This window comes from Pocillopora damicornis, chromosome 10, assembly GCF_964200805.1.
Source record: "Pocillopora damicornis chromosome 10, jaPocDami1.2, whole genome shotgun sequence".
Lineage (NCBI taxonomy): Eukaryota > Metazoa > Cnidaria > Anthozoa > Scleractinia > Pocilloporidae > Pocillopora > Pocillopora damicornis.
Window position 1 is genome coordinate 16,833,796 of NC_142679.1, and position 20,000 is coordinate 16,853,795.

The following is a 20,000-nucleotide window of genomic DNA, read 5'->3' on the forward strand; positions in this document are numbered from 1 at the left end:
TGTATCTCTCAAATCAAATAGGTTTTTTTGATTGGATGGTTGAATATGTCACGCGCCGTGAATCAAAATACATTAACTTTCTAGGGTGAACAAAATTCTCTAAGCCCCCGAGGAGACAACAACTTTAACTTTCGACTCTCGCGCGATAAGGTTGTTCACCGTGAAACCGCGGCAAATGTGTGTGCCAGCCACGTACAAAAAGTGATTTTTGCAGTCATATTCGGTTTGGGATGTATGAGAAAATATTTTCAAAAATAAAAATTAAAATAAATGGCCCCACGGGAAACAGTGAGGATTGCTTTCCCTTGCCCCGAAATGGAAACAAAAACAATCTTATAACCTGATGAGTGTACCGGTGCATTTGTCTTTATTTAGCTTTATTCGTTTGTTACTGTCATTCGCACAGTCAAGGGTTGCTTGATGTAGATATAGACGAAACTAACGAACAAAGACTCTCCAGAAATCGCCGTTTGTGTCGTTAGTGTTACGGGAGTCATCATCACATTCCATTTTTCTGAGGTCGTCACCGTTATGCAGTTGGACCCTAAGTTGACACTTGTTTTTTCTCATGACGAGATACCAGTATAGCCTGTTTTGATCTTCACCATGTCCCCACTTTCCAACCCGGACCTCTCCACTTACTAGTCGACCCCATTCTTTGCAAATGCCAGCTAACTGGGAATTGTCATCCAACGTCAATCTCACAAACGAACCACAGGCGTCCGGTTGCTCATCTGTCTCACCGCTGAAGTACCGGACCACAGCTTCGCCTGAGCTGTTGAAAGCTGTGACCACGTGGAATGTGCGTCCCTGTTTCTTGTGGCAGTGGAATCTCAGCTGAGTAAAGGACAAGTGTCTTCTGAGCTCTTCCATGGCACTTTTCTGCAGAACCATGTGTGACTTACCTATTCCACGGTATGATGTCTCAATTGACACCTTAGGAGAGGGACTTCCGAACTCAACATTTGACACCAGAAGCCAACCTCCTAAAATAAAACAAACCTAAAATAAAACAAACCTAAATGATCTGGTGACATCCATGTAACTAGAATTTTGGACATATTAAATGGTAACAGGACCGAGTGGAGTCCAATTGGGTCTGTAATCATACGAGTGATTTACAGAATCGTACGACTGCAAAGCGGGGGTCCGATTTGTCAGTCACTCGTATCATTATAGACAGAATTGGACGACAAGAAGTCAAAACTATGACAAAATTTGAGAAAGAAACTAGACATCGGTTATACGTTTTCATAAAAACGAAAAACAACAGCTTACTCGGCGAAATGCGAGACAACAGCGCGCACATAACGCGTTCTGTCCACTCACACAGGCATGACGCGTTAACTGTCCTATTAGTGTTCAAATCGGCCGGCTGATGATAACCAATCACTTTCGAGAACTCTGCTGTAGTTTTGATTCAAAACATAATAAGGATCTTGGTAGAGAAAGCAAGAATAGCCAAGACCATAACGTTCCAATAACAACTCTACCAAGTCAGATATACTCCTGTTGAAGTTCTCGTGTCTCAAAAAACAATTCATTCTCTTACCACCAGATCTTGACATGTCACAATAGACCTTCAAAGGGTTTCCACTCTTCTCTGGGTCGATCCAATACTCCCCGTCTCCTTTGGAATGTCCAGAGCCCAGAATTTCTTTACAGGAGAGGGCCGGATGAGCAGAATCCCAACCTCGTTTACCTTTGGAGTGTCCAGAGTCCTGAATTTCTTTACAGGAGGCGGCCGGATGAGCAAAATCCCAACCTCGTTTACCTGCTTAGGAAAAAGGAAGAATAATCATTTGAAACGAGGAGAGGATCAAATTAAGAAACAAAACACGCCACAGAGGTCTTATTCCATAAGTAGTTCTTTTCGCGTAATTGTTAGATAGCTCTAGATTTTATAAATCTTTGCAGGATCCATAGCATCTTTCAATTCAAACTAAGAATATGGAAAACCTTTCATTATAAGGAAAAGCAAGAGATTTTTAACTTCATATTCTCTCGGGAAAGATTATACATGTACACGTGACATGAGAGAGCTCTGAAAAGCGCTAATCAAAATTAAGAAATAGGTCACCATTTTTGACTTGCTCGTGGAAAGAGGTGGTGGGAGGGGTGGCAGAGTCTTAGGGGGGAAATCATATTTTCCAAGGGAATGGAGAGGGGATCAGTTGTCGCTAACAGAGTTTAAAGGTAGGACTAAAGAAAATTGGCGGCCAATGAGGAAGATCGATAGAATAGTTCGGAACGTTATGGAAGGATCAGGAAAACTTTATCGTGACAACCAAAATACTCCGAACCTTCATACCCTCCCACCTCCACTAACTTTTCCATAACGTTAAGCACCTTACTCAACAGTACCTCTTCCATAATAAGTAGAACGTGGGTTACACCTCAGGTTTTCCGGACTTGAATTTTTGGTTTGATTACTCAGTTGACATTCCTTCTTTGCATCACTAACATCGGATTTGCTGTTGTAAGATTGGCATTTTTCATCTCGAAGGCAACTCAATCCACAGCTTATTTCGTCAGCATATAATGTCTTGGTGATGTGACCAATTAGCTCAGATCCTTGAAAAACAACACAATCGCGTTTCATGTTCTCATCACTCAGTTTATTTTGGATACTTTCATAATACAGTTTGTGTGTAGTTAATTACCCTGTCTTAAGAGGTTCTCCTGATTCTTGATATCGTTCAAAGGTGAATATGTAGAAGCCCTGAGAGTTATGAGAGTTGCGCGTAGAAAGTTGCTGTTGTTTTTACCCAATTTTGGGGCGATCTTATATTTTTTTTCCAGGGCGAACTGCTGTGGCTAACAGAATATAAAAGAGGAAGAATGAAAATTTACTAACAATGAGGGGAATTGTAGGAATGTCACAAAGCCTTATTTGGGGGGGGGGGGGAGGGATCAAAATCTGTGTCATCCGATCCCAGTTTTCGCCCATGGCACTTGAAACACTCACATCCCATCGGAAAACCTCTCTCGAAAACCTCATCCCTGCTCAAGTCAGTGTGCAAAGACGAACTGAAAGCTACAAGAAACAAAGCAACACCACTCAACAGAACGGGACAGAAATGGAAACCAACTAGAAGCCCTCTCATCCTGTAATTTGAGAAAGAAAGAAAAAAAGATGACAAATATTGCCCTTCTCCCTTCTTAGATGCAACAAATAGTTTTGATTGTGAATTTAGGATTTTGCTAATTACACTTTGTCTGACTCAGCGAAGGAATACGAGCGCTTTTTAAAGTACCAAGTCATATAAAGGAATCTTCCCTGCTAAGGATTAATTCTTGTCCGTTGGCTTGCACAAGTTACTCACCCGATAGTAAGTAAATACATCGAGTTTCTCACTCACACTCACCTTCTGTTTCTTACTTTACCTCGACTTTTCTTCTCACGCTTATGCGGTAGTAAAGGTCTTTTGTATATATACTTCTCACTCAAACGTATTTATCGAAGCGGCTGACTATTCAAGATGTATGTTGTTGTCAAAGTTAGAGAGCAATCTTCTTCTGAAGTTAAAATTAACCAATTTTCTCCATATTGAATTACTTGGTTACTCCTTGAAACCAGTATATTCTTACCTTCAATTTCTTTCCACTTCTCTCGTATTTTTGCATTGAAAAACTCTTTTATAAACTTTTCATAAAATTTTAATGAACCTTGGGTAACAATGAAAACTATAAAAATGAATAGGAACAGCTTGAGAACCCATACCTTAATTATGCATTGGTTAGTTTTGCGCGAAGTACTGATCACGATCTTTTGTATATATACTTCTCAGTCAAACGTATTTGTCCAAGTGGCTTAATATTCAAGATTTATGTTGTTATCAAAGTTAGAGAGCAATCGTCTTGAAACCAGTATATTCTTACCTTCAGTTTCCTTCCACTCCTCTCGTATTTTTGTATCGAAAAACTCTTTTATCAACTTTTCATACAATTTTAATGAACTTTGAGACAATGATTAAAAGAAATAAATAGAAACAGCTTATGAACCCACACATAAATTATGCATCAGTCAACTTTGCACGAAGTAATGATCACGGCTTGGGGTTAGCGTTTCTTTACATTTGAGTAAAGCGTGAGGGCATTTAGCTAGAAACAAACCTAGATTACTCGGATTGTTTTTATTATGTTGTTATCAAAGTTGGAAAGCAATCTTCTTCTTAAGTTTAACTTAGCCAATTTTTTCCAAATTGAATGACTTGGTTCCTCCTTGAAACTAGTATATTCTGACCTTCAGTTTCTTTCCACTCCTCTCGGATTTTTCTAATGAAAAAAATCTTTTATCAGCTTTTCATACTATTTTAATGAAACTTGAGACAATAATTAAAAAAAAAATAAAAAGAAACAGCTTGAGAACCCTTTCGTAAATCAAGCAATAGTCAGCTTTGAACGAAGTACGATCACGACTAACATTTCTGATTAACATTTCTTTACATTCGAGTAAAGCGTGGGCTCGTTTAACATTAATAGAAACAACCTCGATCATTCGGATTGTTCTTTTTTTTTGCGGACCTCTTTTCTCTTGCACAAGGATTTCTATGAGTATCAATTAGTCGCATTCGGGATCGATGACAACTTTTTCCCACCAAACAAAGCAAAATTCGCCTAATAAAAAAGAGCTACAGGATGTAATTTCAACAGAGAGAGATGAAAAGTGACAGAATTCCCTCTCACCTTCTAACTCGTACATTTATGAGTCACAATTTGTAGATATATCTGCTGTACCATACATGTATTTCTGCGTTCCTATTTTTGACTCGTGCACGTTAAAATTGGCAACGGAAGCCAATATGCTAAGAAACATTTGTTTCTTCCGATGCACTAATTATTTTCTCATCTTCTGCCCTCTAGCTACCCTACTAATAGTGTTTACTTTCGCTTCCAGACAATCATAATGTAGACACCTGGCAAAGTTGGTAAAGTAAGTGACCAATGACCGACTCCAAGGGATACAGAGAGTTTTGTTGCCCTGGCAGGGCAAGGTAGAGGAATCCTCACTGTTTCCTGTGGTGCTAGTTACTTTAATTTTTATTTTTTTAAAGTGTTTCCCCTACATCCCAACTCGAAAATGACTGCAAAAAATAATTTTTATAGGCATGCTGACACACACATTTGCTGCGGTTACACGGTGAGAGTCGAAAGTCAAGCATTTGTTTCCCTGGGGGCCAAGTGAATTTTGTTTATCCTAGAAAGTAAGTGTATTTTGATTCACGACTCGCGACATGTTCAGCCCTCCAATCAAAAGACGTATTTAAGTTGGGCATTGCATCACCTGAGAGTCTAAAGTCAAGTCGTCGTTTCCCCGGGGGCTCAGTTAAGTTTGTTTATTCGAGAAAGTAAGTGTATTTTGATTCACGACTCGCGACATGTTCAGCCCTTCAATCAAAAGACGTATTTAAGTTGGGCATTGCATAAATGTCGCGTTCAGAGCTCTCTACAAGTCAAGAATTATATTATGCTTTTAGCACTCATAAGCTATTTTCCCTTCAAGTTTCAGTCGACTGAAATCCCAATATTAGCAACGTTATGGAAGAAAACATTTCCGTTGTGGCGGACCGGAGTAGGCTATGTAGGGGATCTTTTCATACCGCATGCATGTTTACAATTAGGAGGCTAAAATAGTCGCCATTCCATACGAGAGGGTTCTCCTATCATATCAAAGGTTTCTGTATCAGAAAGTCCACTGAACTCACACCAGCGAAAATCTCGCTAGGAGGTTGAGACTGGCCATTACTTGTTTGAAGACCAGTGGTATATATGTTCTCTCAGTGATGCAATGCCGATGCCTCGATCGCGAGCAGATTTGCTCGATTGTTCATGACAAAATACTGTAAAACAAATAGTAACTAGAGGTCATGTTTGTTCTATGAGTTAATTCTCGAGAGAGGATTGTTCGATCATTTTTCTAGATTTAGATTTAATCCTTACAGGCCTTCCGAAACAAAAGAATTCTAAAACTAATCTGAATGCATCCCCTTACGGAATAAGATTGATAGAAAAATTGATCCGTCAGTTAAATCGTCAAATTCTCACTTGTACTGATCTTTTAATAACGTCTTTCTGATTTACAACTTACGTCAACAATTCAGTTGATAAAACCAAATTATTTTGTTATACTCCCCCACCGACACAGCACCACTGTTTCTCTAAAAACTTACCCCCTTTATACTTCGGACAAAGTTCCTCGTGCTCTCAAAAACTTGAACGATTTGACTTTGAAATGGATGAAATAACAAATTGTAAGATTTAAAAAAACACCTTGCCCTAATACTTTTTATATTCAGGCGGATATCAGTATATTTACATATTCCGTGACCAAACAAAAGGGAAAGGCTAACTCTTCGAACCTTAATTGTTCTTGGAAATACATAAAGCAACATAAACTACTACATAGAAAACCGTGTTTATCTCATTGACTCCTTTAGGATCCGGTGTATGTAAAACTAGAACTACATGATAAAAACAGTGGAGCACTGTCGGTAAGCCTACCACAAGGAAGAAGCGAGCGTCAGACATGTGACCTAATTAGATATCTGTGCGCTAAAACTGCTTTACAATCCACAGCTGAGGGTAACGGTGCATTTCTTGTGTTCGTCTCTGTTTTCAGTCTATTCGTTTGAAGAAGTTATTCTAACAGTCAAGGGTTGCTTGGTGTACAGACAGCTCTGAGTTAAACGCAACTAACGAACAAAGACTTTCCAGAAATCGCCGATTGAGTTTACACTCTGAGAGGCGACATCATCACATTCCATGTCGTTGTCGCTATTCAAGTAGACCCTAAGGTAATTGTCAGAAGGCAGGGAAGCTGTATAACCTCTTTTGATCTCCACCATGTCCCCACTTTCCAACATAGTACTTTCCATTTGCTAGTCCCCAACCTTTGCAAATGCTAGCTAACTTGGAATTGTCATCCAACGTCAATCTCACAAACGAAACACAGGCGTCCGGTTGCTCATCTGTCCGACCGCTGAAGTACTGGACCACAGCTTCACCTGAGCTGTTGAAAGCTGTGACCACGTGGAATGTGCGTCCCTGTTTCTTACGGCAGTGGAATCTCAGCTGAGTGAAGGACAAATGTCTTCTGAGCTCTTTCATGGCACTTTTCTGCAGAACCATATGTGACTTACCTATTCCACGGTATGGTGTCTCAACTGACACCTTAGAAGAGGGACTTCCGCACTCAACATTTGACACCAGGAGCTAACCTCCTAAAATAAAACAAACCTAAATGATCTGGTGACATCCATGTAAATAGAATTTCGGACGCATTAAAATGGTAACAGGACCGAGTGGAGTCCAATTCAGTCTGAAATCATACGAGTGATTAACAAAATCGTACGATCCCAAAATGGGAGTCCAATTTGTTAATCACGAGTATCATTACTGACAGAATTGGACGACAAGAAGTCCTGTTACCAATTAATCAAAACTGTGTTAAAATTTGAGAAAGAAACTAGACATCAGTTTTCATAAAACTAGACATAAGTTTTCATAAAAACAAAAAAACATAAGTTAACTCGGCGAAATGCGAGACAACAGCACACACATGACGCTATCTGTCTACTCACGCAGGCATGATGTGTTAACTGTCCCTTTACGGTCCTATTACGCTGTCCAATTACAAGTATGACGCGTACACTCTCCTATTAGTGCTCAAATCGGCTGGCTGATGATAACCAATCACGTTTGTGACTTTTTTTTTATAGTTTTGATTAAAAACATGATGCTATTAGCCAAGACCAGAACGTCCCAATAACAACTGCTCCAAGTCAAATACACTCCGGTTAAAGTTCTCGTTTCAAAAAAAAAAATCATTTTCTTACCACCCTATCACATGTCACAATAGACCCTCAAAGGGTTTCCACTCTTCTCTGGGTCGATCCAATACTCCCCGTCTCCTTTGAAGTGTCCAGAGCCCAGAATTTTCTTACAGGAGAAGGCCGGATGAGCAGGATCCAAACCTCGTTTATCTGCATCGGAAAAGAGAAGAATAATCATTTGGAACGAGGAGAGGATCAAACTAAGAAACAAAACACGCCACAGATGTCTTATTCCATAAGTAGTTCCTTTTGCGTAATTATTAGATAGCTCCTGATTTTGGAAATCTTTGTAGGATTCATAGCATCCTTTAATTCAAACTGAGAAAATGGAAAACTTATCATTATAAGGAAAGGGAAGTTATTTTAATCTTCACTTTCTGTCGGGAAAGGTTATACATGGATCTACACGTGACTTCTGAGAGAGTTCTGAAAAGCGCTGACCAGAAGTAAGAAATAGTTCACCATTTTTTCGCGTAGAAAGAGGGGGTAGGAGGTACTTCGAAGGGGGGGGGGGAATCTCATGGTTTTCAAGGCAACAGAGAGGAGATCAGTTGTCGCTAACAGAGTTTAAAGGAAGATTAGTAGAATAATTCAAAACGTTATGGAGGGATCAAGTAAATGTTATTGTGACAACCAAAATACTCCACCCCCCCCCCCTACCCCCACCTCCACTAACTTTTCCATAATGTTAAGCACCTTACTCAACAGTACCTCTTCCATAATAAGTAGAACGTGGGGTTACGCCTCAAGTTTTCCGGACTTGATTTTTTGGTTTGGTTCCTCAGTTGATATTCCTTCTTTGTATCACTAGCATCGGATTGGCTGTTGTAAGATTTTCATTTCTCATCTTGATGGCATCTCAATCCACAGCTTATTTCGTCAGCGCATAATGCCTCGGTGATATGACCAGTTACCTCAAATCCTAAAATAACAACACAGTCGTGTTTCATTTTATCATCATGCAGTTTACTTTGGATACTTTGGCCAACACAGTATAAGGGGGGAGGTATAGAAAATTGATTGCCAATGAGGAGGATCGTAAGATTGTTACAGAGCCTTATGGGGGGGAGGGGGGGATCATGTAAAGTTTATCATGACAGCCAAAATCTATGTCATCCGATCCGAGTTTTCGCCCATGACACTTGAATTATTTACATCCCCTCGGCAAAAAGAAAATCACCATGTAGGGAGATATAACACATTCATGTGTTTTCTTTATCTCTCTCGAAAACCTCGTCCCTGCTCAAGTCAGTGTGCAAAGACGAACTGAAAGCCACAAGAAACAAAGCAACACCACTCAACAGAACGGGACAGAAATGGAAACCAACTAGATGCCCTCTCATCCTGTAATTTGAGAAAGAAAGAAAAGCAGATGACGGATTTCGTCCTTTTGCCTTAAGCTTCTTAGACGCAGCAAATAGTTTTATGAGTTAAGGGTTCTGCCCATTACAATTTGTCTGAGTCGGCGAAAGAATGCAAGGGCTTTTTAAACAACCAAGTCATATAAAGGAATCATCCCTGCGAAGAATGAAAACTTGTCCGCTGGCTTGCACAAGTTACTCACCCGATAGTAAGTAAATACATCGAGTTTCTCAATCAAACTTACCTTCTGTTTCTTACTTTTCGTCGACTTTTCTTCTCACGTTTATGCGGTAGTAAAGGTCTTTTGTATATATACTTCTCACTCAAACGTATTTATTGAAGCGGCTGACTATTCAAGATGTATGTTGTTGTCAAAGTTAGAGAGCAATCGCCTTGAAACCAGTATATTCTTACCTTCAGTTTCCTTCCACTCCTCTCTTATTTTTCTATTGAGAAACTCTTTTATCAACTTTTCATACAATTTTAAAAAACCTTGAGACAATGATTAAAATAAATAAATAGAAACAGCTTAAGAACCCATACATAAATTATGCATCAGTCAACTTTGCACGAAGTACTGATCACGACTTGGGGTTAGCGTTTCTTTACATTCGAGTAAAGCGTGGTGGAATTTAACTAGAAACAAACCTAGATTACTCGGATTGTTTTTATTATCCGGATTTCTTTTCTCCTGTACCCAGTTTTTAATGAGTATCAATCAGTAGCATTCAGGATACATAGTAACTTTTTCCCACCAAACAAAGCTAAATTCGCCTAGTGAAAACTGAAAGAACTGCAAGATGAAATTTCAAGGTTAAAAGTTTTCTTCAGTGATGAAACTGACAGGATTCCTTCTCACGTTCTAACTCGTACATTTATGACTCACAGTGTGTTGGTATATCTGTTGTACCATACATGTTTTTGTGTGTTCCTGACTCCGGTGAATGCGTTGTTGTACACTTGGAAAATGCCAAGGAATAAAAGGAAAACGAGCTGTTTGCAGTGCGTTAACCGAGCGATTAATGCCGGAAAATGATTTGTTTACCTGCATTTACCCCGAAGGAAAACTATCATATAATGGAACGAATAATTGGATTCACCGATGCGAAAACGCACAGAAAACGTTGCATTTTCCGTACGGCAAAATATGAGTAAACGTTTGAAAAATGCCGCGTTTTCCGTGAATTCAATCTAAGTCTTCCGTACGGTGAACGCTAGTTTTTTTGCCGTGATATTTTTACTGCTGTCTTGATAGCTTCATCTACGACTTTTTGAAAAAGGATACAGAGCAAATGTACTTGAATCAAAACGAAGAGAAAGGTTGGCGCGAATAACTTTTGCCGAGAGCTATTAGTAAGAGAAGAGAGTACTGAAGAAATGCAAGTTTACGTAAGCTATGAAAAACGTCTTCGGAGGTGTGCGGACATCTTCGGAAGTGACCGGTTTAGTTCCTTCGCGGAAATGCTAACAAACATAGGGAAAAAAACTACGCCTTGACTCGAATTTTCCAGTTTTATACAAGTGTTTAGCAGAGCACTGACTTAGCATAAAACAATGTGTCTCCGTTGCAGTCCTTGATGATGTGGGAGTACTGTATACATTTCTCAATAATTTGTGTGAGAATTTCCTTGTGCCACCGGGAAGACTTACGATGCTAAGTACCTTCCTCCTTGGCCCTTTAACCTCCAAGATCTGATTGTTAATTCTCCCCTCTAGCTGCTACACATTTCCTTTTTTTGATGTTAAATCAAAATAACAACTTTGAACTGATAAGTTTTAATATTGTCGCTACCCGTTTGCTGGTTGATGTATGAATATTAAAGGAAGAAGTTGCATGTTGATCGATTTTGTAAGGTAAAGAGATAATAATGAACAACTGGTCAAAAATAGGAGCTAAGTTGAAATGAACATGGACCTGATTTCTGTGCATCTTCTGCTGAAATAGGATCTCCTGTGAGTACCATTTCCATAGCCAGGGACTTCCCAACAGCCCTTGGAAGTCGCTGTGTACCACCGGCCCCTAAAAAATGAAAGCAATCTTCGAGTTAGTTGCAGCTTTAAGCACAGACGATAAAGCTTGACACAGTTAACCCTTTAACTCCCAGATGAAATTTGTAATTCTACTTATTGTCAACCATGCAATTCTTATAATTTTAGTTTAAAGAAACATAAGTGAAAAATCTTATACGAATGGCTTACCACTTCCTTGAGAGACTTCCAACGAGCCAAGCGCTTTAAAGAAAGGAAAAGTACGATCGGGAATACTCGTTCTGACATGCAAAAAATTTTGTAAAGCTGTCGGGAAAAAGGTCATAAAACTTGCCCCGGCACTTTAACCCTTTAACCCCTAAGAGTGACTAGCATCTAATTTCTCCTTACAATATCACCGCTGAATCACACATTAAGGCCACAAGAATAAAGGAAACGATCAACAGCTAAAGAAACTCTTGATTGTTAGACAAAATTTCTATGTCACAACCTTAGTTAATGTTCAGAGAACATTATGGATAATCTGCTTACTGATCTTAGGGTGTAAAGGGTTATAGAAGATTGTCGCAAGCTCTAAGGTGATACTTATAACGAACAGAACGCATACCTTGGTTTAGAGTTTTAGCGGATCGAACTAACTAAGAAGAGTCGCAAGTACAGATCAAGTTGTGCAACCTTTAGAAGGTAATTTAGTGTTAACAACTGGGTTGAAAACGTAAATTAGCCACCGTAAAGAGTAAAAAAGCTGACGTTTCGAGCGTTAGCCCTTCGTCAGAGCGATTAATCGACTAATCGCTCTGACGAAGGGCTAACGCTCGAAACGTCAGCTTTTTTACTCTTTACGGTGGCTAATTTACGTTTTCAACCCAGTTGTTAACACTAAATTACCTTCTATACTCTCCCACCGACGCAGCACCACAGTTTCTTTAGAAACTTACCCCTTCATTCATGTGCAACCTTTAGTTTGTTATAATCCTCATTTCTAAAGAAGGAAAACAAGCGGCGTTACCAAACATAAGAGAAAGGCTTACTCTTCTAACCTCAATTGTTCTTGGAAATGAGTAAAGCTACATAAACTTCTGCATAGAAAACCGCGTTTATCTCATTGACTCCCTTGGGCTGTGATGTATGTAAAACTATAAGTACACGATAAAACAGTGCAGCACTATTGGTGAGTCACAAGGAAGGGGCGAATGTCAGACATGTAACCTAATTAGATATTTGTACGCTTAAACGTCCTTATAACCTGCAGCTGGTCACGGTGACGGCGCATTTCTTGTGTTCGTCTTTGTTTTAATTATTCGTTTGTTAAAGTTATTCGCACAATCAAGGGTTGCATAGGGTACAGACGGCTCTGAGTCACACGCAACTAACGAACAAAGACTCTTCTGAAATCGCCGATTGAGTTAACAGTCTGAGAGGCGATATCATCGCATTCCATGTCGTAGAGGTCACCAACGTTATTCAAGTGGACCTTACGGATGATACTTGGTTGTCCGAAGGCGGGAAACCGGTATAACCTGTCTTCATCTTCTCCATGTCCCCACTTTCCAACAAAGTACTTTCCACTTACTAGTCCCCAATCTTTGCAAGTGCCAGCTAACTTGGAATTGTCATCCTACTTCAATCTCACAAACGAACCACAGGCATCCGGTTGCAGGTTCACCAGAGCTGTTGGAAGCTGTGACCATGTGGAACTTGCGTCCCTGTTTCTTGTGGCAGTGGAAGTCAGTCTCAGCTGAGTGAAGAACAAGTGTCTTTCATGGCACGTTTCTGCAGAACCATCTGTGACCTACCTATTCCACGGTATGATGTCTCAACTGACACCTTAGGAGAGGGGCTTCCGAACTTAACATTCGACACTAGAAGCCAACCTCCTAAAATAAAGCAAACCTAAGTGATCTGGTAACATTCATGTAACTAGAATTATTTACATATAAATAATGGTAACCTGACTAAGTGGAGTCCAATTTCGTCTGTAATCGATACGAATGATTACCAAAATCGTACGACCGCGAAGCGGGAGTCCGACTTTTTTAATCACGAGTATGATTAAAGACGACAGAATTGGACGACAAGAAGGACACTTACCAATTAATCAAAACAAAGACAAAATTTGAGAAACAAACTAGATATTAGTTATACGTTTTCATAAAAACAAAAAACAACACTTTACTCGGCGAAATGCGAGACAACAGCGCCCGCACATGACGCGTTCTGTCCGCTCATACGACATGACGTGTTAACTGTCCCTTTGACGGTCCTATTACACTGTCAAATTCCAGGCATGACGCGCATGCTGCCCTGTTGTGCTCAAATAGGCAGGCTCTTGATAACTAAACACGTTCGAGAATTTTTTTACAGTTTCGATTAAAAAACATAACAAGGATCTTCGTAGAGAAAGGACGAATAGCCAAGACCAGAATGTTCTAATAGAAACTGCTCCAAGTCAAATATACTCCGGTTAAAGTCCTCGTGTCTCAAAAAAAGACTTATTCACTTACCACCATATCTTGACATGTCAAAATAGATCCTCAAAGGGTTTCCACTTTTCTCGAGGTCGATCCAATAATCCCCGTCTCCTGTGGAGTGTCTTGAGTCCAGAATTTCTTAACAGGAGAAGGCCGGATGAGCAGAATCCCTGCCTCGTTTATCTACATCGGAAGAGGGAAGAATAATCATTTGGAACTAGGAGAGGATCAAACTTAGAAACAAAACACCCCACATGGGTTTTATTCCAAAAGTAGTTCCTTTCGCGTGATCATTAGATAGCTTTTGATTTTGGAAATATTTGTAGAATCCATAGCATCCTTCAATCTCAAGTTAAGAAAATGGAAAAGTTATAAGGAAGGGTATGAGAACATTAACTTTATATTCTCTGAAAAGCGCTGAGCAGAAGTAAGGAATAGGTCACCATTTTTCGCTTGGAAAGAGGGGTGGGAGGAGTGAGCAGGTCTTGCGGGTGGGGGGGGAGTGTGGGGGTCTCCTGGTTTTCAAAGGGAACGGAGATAGGATCAGTCGTCGCTGACAGAGTTTAAAGTTGGGACCAAAGAAAATTGACTCACTCGATTTATTGTGACAACCAAAATGCTATGACCTTTCCTTCCCCCTCCCCTCTCCCCTACCCAGGTGATAAAAATGTGACTTGTTCCAAAGGTTAAGCACCTTAATCAACAGCACCTCTTCCATAATAAGTGAAACGTGGGTTACTATTCAAGTTTTCCGGACTTGTTTCATTTTATCAGCATACAGTTTACTTTGGATACTTTCATAATACAGTTTGTGTGTAGTTGTTTACTCTGTCCGAAAAGGTCATCTTGATTCTTGATATCGTACAAAGGTGAAGAAGAAGCCCTGAGAGTTATGAGAGTTGCCGTTGTTTTCCCCCGATTTTGGAGCAATCCCATGTTTTTTTTGGAGGGATTTGTTGTGGCCAACAGAGTATAAAGGGGGATCGGAAGTGTATGAAACGTTGGAAAAAAAATACCACGGTGTTATAACAGAGGTATAACACATTCACGTGTTACCTTCAACTCTCTCGAAAACCTCGTCCGTGCTTAAGTCAGTGTGCAAAGACGAACTGAAAGCCACAAAAAACAAAGCAACACCACTCAACAGAATGGGGCAGAAATGGAAACCAACTAGATGTCCTCTCATTCTGTAATTTGAGAGAAAGAAAAACAGATGACAAATGTCGCGCTTTCCCTTTTTTGATTGTGAATTTAGGGTTTTGTTAATTAACAATTGGTTCATACATCAGCGTGCGTTCATCGAGATATGAAGCACGCGGGAAGTTTAGAGAGCACTCAAGAAGCTAGACTCTAAAAGCTAAATCTAGCTTCTTGAGTGCTCTCCAAACTTCCCGCGTGTTTCATATCTCGATGAACACGCAGCTGACATATGAGCCAATTGTTTTATAACATTTTCAACCGTTGGAAATTTTTGCCCGAGGGATTTGTTTGCTGACGTCATGAGCGTGCACAAAAGGAATATGAAGCACGCTCGCGCAATTGAATTTGATTAGACAAATTCACTAGCTATGTTATAACAACACTTTTTCTGACTCGGCGAAAGAATACGAGCGCTTTTTAAACTACCAGCTCATATAAAGGAACCTTCCCTGCTAAGGATTAAAACTTGTCCGCTGGCTTGCACAAGTTACTCAACTCAGTGCCGAAATGACAAACGGTTCAGCGTGAAATGCCTAAAGCTGTCGGCAAATGGTTGATAGTAGGCCGCAATGGCTTAGTATCGCATCAATCTACTCACCGTTGAGTGAAATGGTTTAGCGTGACGACGAAAGGTTTAGTACAAACCGAAATGGTTTAGTAATACAGCAGTTGGTTTTCGCCGTAACCGCCAAAATTACAAAAGTGAAATGGACAAGTCAAGCTTTAAAGAAAACAGTCTCTATGGGGTCTACATCACAATACTATAGTTTTTATAGATTTTAGGCGCTCTTTACCTGTAGTTTCGTCGTCTTAAAACAATGAATTACTTTATTACGTTTCCTAGCTATGATTCTGACTGTCTAGACTTTAAATGTGCTGTTGCGTAGAATGATGAATTTTAACTTTATTCTTTATTTATCTTGAGGGAGTAAAATGGAGAATTCTTACCATGGTCACACGTAACCATGGTAAGAATTTTCCCTTTAAAGTACAGCAGTTTTCACTATAAACTATTTATAACCATGTAGTTTTTAGCTATAAAAGCTATAAAATTGTTTTGAAGTTTTTAGGCGCCCTTTAGTTGTAGATTCGTCGTCTTAAAGCAATGAATCACTTCATCACGTTTCCTAGCAATAGCTCTGACTGTCTAGACTGTAAGTGCGCTGTCGCGTAAAATGATGCATTTTATCTGTATTTTTGTCATTCCTTTTATTTAAGATTTTTATTTTATCTTGAGGTAGTCAAATGGAGAATTCTTACCATGGTTAGGCGTAAGGCCGGTAAGGATTAAATTAAAAACTAGAAAAATGAACGGACAATCCTCTCTCAACAATTAGCTAAATACAACAAACATGAGTCATAGCTATTATTCGTTTACAGTATTTTGTCACGAACAATCGAGCAAATCTGCACGCGAGGCATCGGCATTGTATTACTGAGAGAACATAGATACCATTGGTCTTTAAACATGCAATGTCCAGTCTCAACCTCTTGGCGAGGTTGTTGATCGTGTGAGTTCAGTGGACTTCCTGACACAGAGACCTTCGATATGGTAGGACAACCCCCTCTGTATGGAATGACGATTATTTTAGCCCCCTAATTGTAAACTGCATGCGGTATGAAAAGATCCCTTACATAACCTGCCCTGGTCCGCCACAACGGCAACGTTTTCTTGCAAAGGGCACATGACGTTGCTGATATCGAGATTTGAGTCGACTGAAAACCCGAAGGAAAAGGAGCTTATGGGTGCTAAAAGCGTAATATAGTTCTTGACTTGTGTGAAGCTCTGAACACGATAAAAAAAAAATTATATATATATATATATATATATATATATATATATATATATATATATATATATATAATGTCCGGTTATTATGTTTGATATAAACCTCTCAATCATTGAAAATTGAAATTTCTTCGATTGTGATTGGTTACAGTATAAAAACTCGTGTCATGTCTAAAAAGTGGAATAAAACCCTTCCCCAGTCCCTGAGGGGTTGAAGGTCAATATCTGGATGATTATTTTTTTATCGTCCGGGAGATTTCCCAGCTAGCTTCGACCTCTCGTGCTAAGCATGGTTTTTCTCAGTGGCTTCCTGCCATATCAAACAGGTCATTGAAATTTTCTTGTGTTAGTAGTGTACTTTTTTCGAACTGCAAAGTGTACCTTCCTCTTCCTATGGAATTTTTAGTATTCACGCGTGACGCTCGCGATCCGATTAGCTAGCCAATCATGTTTTGAGTCTTTAACTTAACATTGAGGTTGACGTGGTCACTAGTTCGTTTTATTTAGAAGGAAGCAGTTGTGAAAATTTAATCGTTATGTACCTCTCAACTCAAATACGTTTTTTGATTGGATGGTTGAATATGTCACGCGCCGTGAATAAAAATACTCTTACTTTCTAACGTGAGTAAAATTCACTAAGTCCCCGAGGAGACAACAACTTTAACTTTCGACTCTCGCGCGATAAGGTTGTTCACCGTGAGACTGCGGCAAATGTGTGTGCCAGCCTACGTACAAAAAGAGATTTTTGGCAGTTATATTCAGTTTGGGATGTATCAGAAAATATTTTCAAAAATCAAAATCAAAATAACTGGCCCCACGGGAAACAATGAGGATTGCTTTCCCTTCCCCCGAAATGGAAAGAAAAAAAAATACTTATAACCTGATGAGTGTAACGGTGCATCTGTCTTTATTTTGCTTTATTCGTTTGTTACTGTTATTCGCACAGTCAAGGGTTGCTTGGTGTACAGATAGACGCAACTAACGAACAAAGACTTTCCAGAAATCGCCGTTTGTGTCATCATTGGTACCAGTGCCATCATCACATTCCATTTTTTTGAGGTCGTCAACGTTATGCAGTTGGACCCTAAGGTGATACTTGTTTCTTTTGAAGACGGGAAACCGGTATAGCCTGTTTTGATCTTCACCATGTCCCCACTTTCCAACAAAGTACTTTCCACTTCCTAGTCCCCAATCTTTGCAAATGCCAGCTAACTTGGAATTGTCATCCCACGTCAATCTCACAAACGAACCACAGGCGTCCGGTTGCTCATCTGTCTCACTGCTGAAGTACTGGACCACAGCTTCACCTGAGCTGTTGGAAGCTGTGACCACGTGGAATGTGCGTCCCTCTTTCTTGCGGCAGTGGAATCTCAGCTGAGTGAAGGACAAGTGTCCTCTGAGCTCTTTCATGGCACTTTTCTGCAGAACCATGTGTGACTTACCTATTCCATGGTATGATGTCTCAACTGACACCTTAGGAGAAGGACTTCCTAACTCAACATTTGACACCAGAAGCCAACCTCCTAAAATAAAACAAACCTAAATTATCTGGTGACATCCAGGTAACTAGAATTTTGGACATATTAAATGGTAACAGGACCGAGTGGAGTCCAATTCGGTCTCTAATCATACGAGTGATTTACAGAATCTTACGACCGCAAAGCGGGAGTCCGATTTGCTAATCACTCGTATCATTACAGACAGAATTGGACGACAAGAAGGCCTGTTACCAATTAGTCAAAATTATGACAAAAATTGAGAAAGAAACTAGACACCGGTTATACCTTTTCATAAAAACGAAAAACAACAGTTTACTCGGCGAAATGCGAGACAACAGCGCGCACATGACGCGTTCTGTCCACTCACACAGGCATGACGCGTTAACTGTCCCTTTAACTGTCCTGTTACACTGTTCAATTACAAATATGACAGGTACACTGCCCTATTAGTGTTCAAATCGGCTGGCTGATGATAACCAATCACTTTCGAGAATTCTGCTGTAGTATTGATTCAAAACACAAGAAGGATCTTGGTAGAGAAAGCAAGAATAGCCAAGACCAGAACGTTTCAAAAACAACTGCACCAAGTCAAATATACTCCTGTTGAAGTTCTCGTGTCTCAAAAAAACAATTCATTCTCTTACCACCATATCTTGACTTGTCACAATAGACCTTCAAAGGGTTTCCACTCTTCTCAGGGTCGATCCAATACTCCCCGTCTCCTTTGGAGTGTCCAGAGTCCAGAATTTCTTTACAGGAGAAGGCCGGATGAGCAGAATCCCAACCTCGTTTACCTGCATAGGAAAAGAGAAGAATAATCATTTGCAACGAGCAGAGGATCAAACTAAGAAACAAAACACGCCACAGAGGTCTTATTCCATAAGTAGTTCCTTTCGCGTAATTATTAGATAGCTCTTGATTTTATAAATCTTTGTAGGATCCATAGCATCTTTCAATTCAAACTAAGAAAATGAAAAACTTGTCGTTATAAGGAAAAGCAAGAGATTTTTAACTTCATATTCTCTCGGGAAAGATTATACATGGATGTACACGTGACATGAGAGAGCTCTGAAAAGCGCTAATCAGAAGTAAGAAATAGGTCACCATTTTTGACTTGGCCATGGAAAGAGGAGGTGGGAGGGGTGGGAGAGTCTTGGGGGGGATATCATTTTTTCCAAGGGAATGGAGAGGGGATCAGTTGTCGCTAACAGAGTTTAAAAGTGGGACTAAAGAAAATTGGCGGCCAATGAGGAAGATCGATAGAATCATTCGGAACGTTATGGAAGGATCAGGGAAACTTTATCGTGACAACCAAAATACTCCGACCCTTCATACCCCCCCTCCCACCTCCTCTAACTTTTCCATAATGTTAAGCACCTTACTCAACAGTACCTCTTCCATAATAAGTAGAACGTGGGTTACACCTCAGGTTTTCCTGACTTGAATTTTTGGTTTGATTACTCAGTTGACATTCCTTCTTTGTATCACTAGCATCGGATTTGCTGTTGTAAGATTGGCAGTTTTCATCTCGAAGGCAACTCAATCCACAGCTTATTTCGTCAGCATATAATGTCTTGGTAATGTGACCAATTAGCTCAAATCCTTGAAAAACAACACAATCGTGTTTCATGTTCTCATCACTCAGTTTATTTTGGATACTTTCATAATACAGTTTGTGTGTAGTTAACTACCCTGTCTTAAGAGGTCATCTTGACTCTTGATATCGTTCAAAGGTGAATATGAAGAAGCCCTGAAAGTTATGAGAGTTGCACGTAGAAAGTTCCTGTTGTTTTTACCCAATTTTAGGGCGATCTTATATTTTTTCCAGGGCGAACGGCTGTGGCTAACAGAGTAT

General features: G+C 39.8%; 1 protein-coding gene across 1 annotated transcript; it reads right to left on the reverse strand.

Moving 5' to 3' along the window:
* Window positions 1-344: 344 nt before the first annotated feature.
* On the reverse strand, window positions 345-18,945 carry LOC113675949 (uncharacterized). Its single transcript, XM_089185757.1, has 3 exons — window positions 18,940-18,945; window positions 17,630-18,020; window positions 345-986 (listed from the first exon to the last, which is right to left on the reverse strand). Exons 1-3 carry the CDS (start codon window positions 18,943-18,945, stop codon window positions 439-441), a joined length of 945 nt encoding a protein of 314 aa, XP_089041883.1. The 3' UTR covers window positions 345-438.
* Between the last annotated feature and the right edge of the window lie 1,055 nt (window positions 18,946-20,000).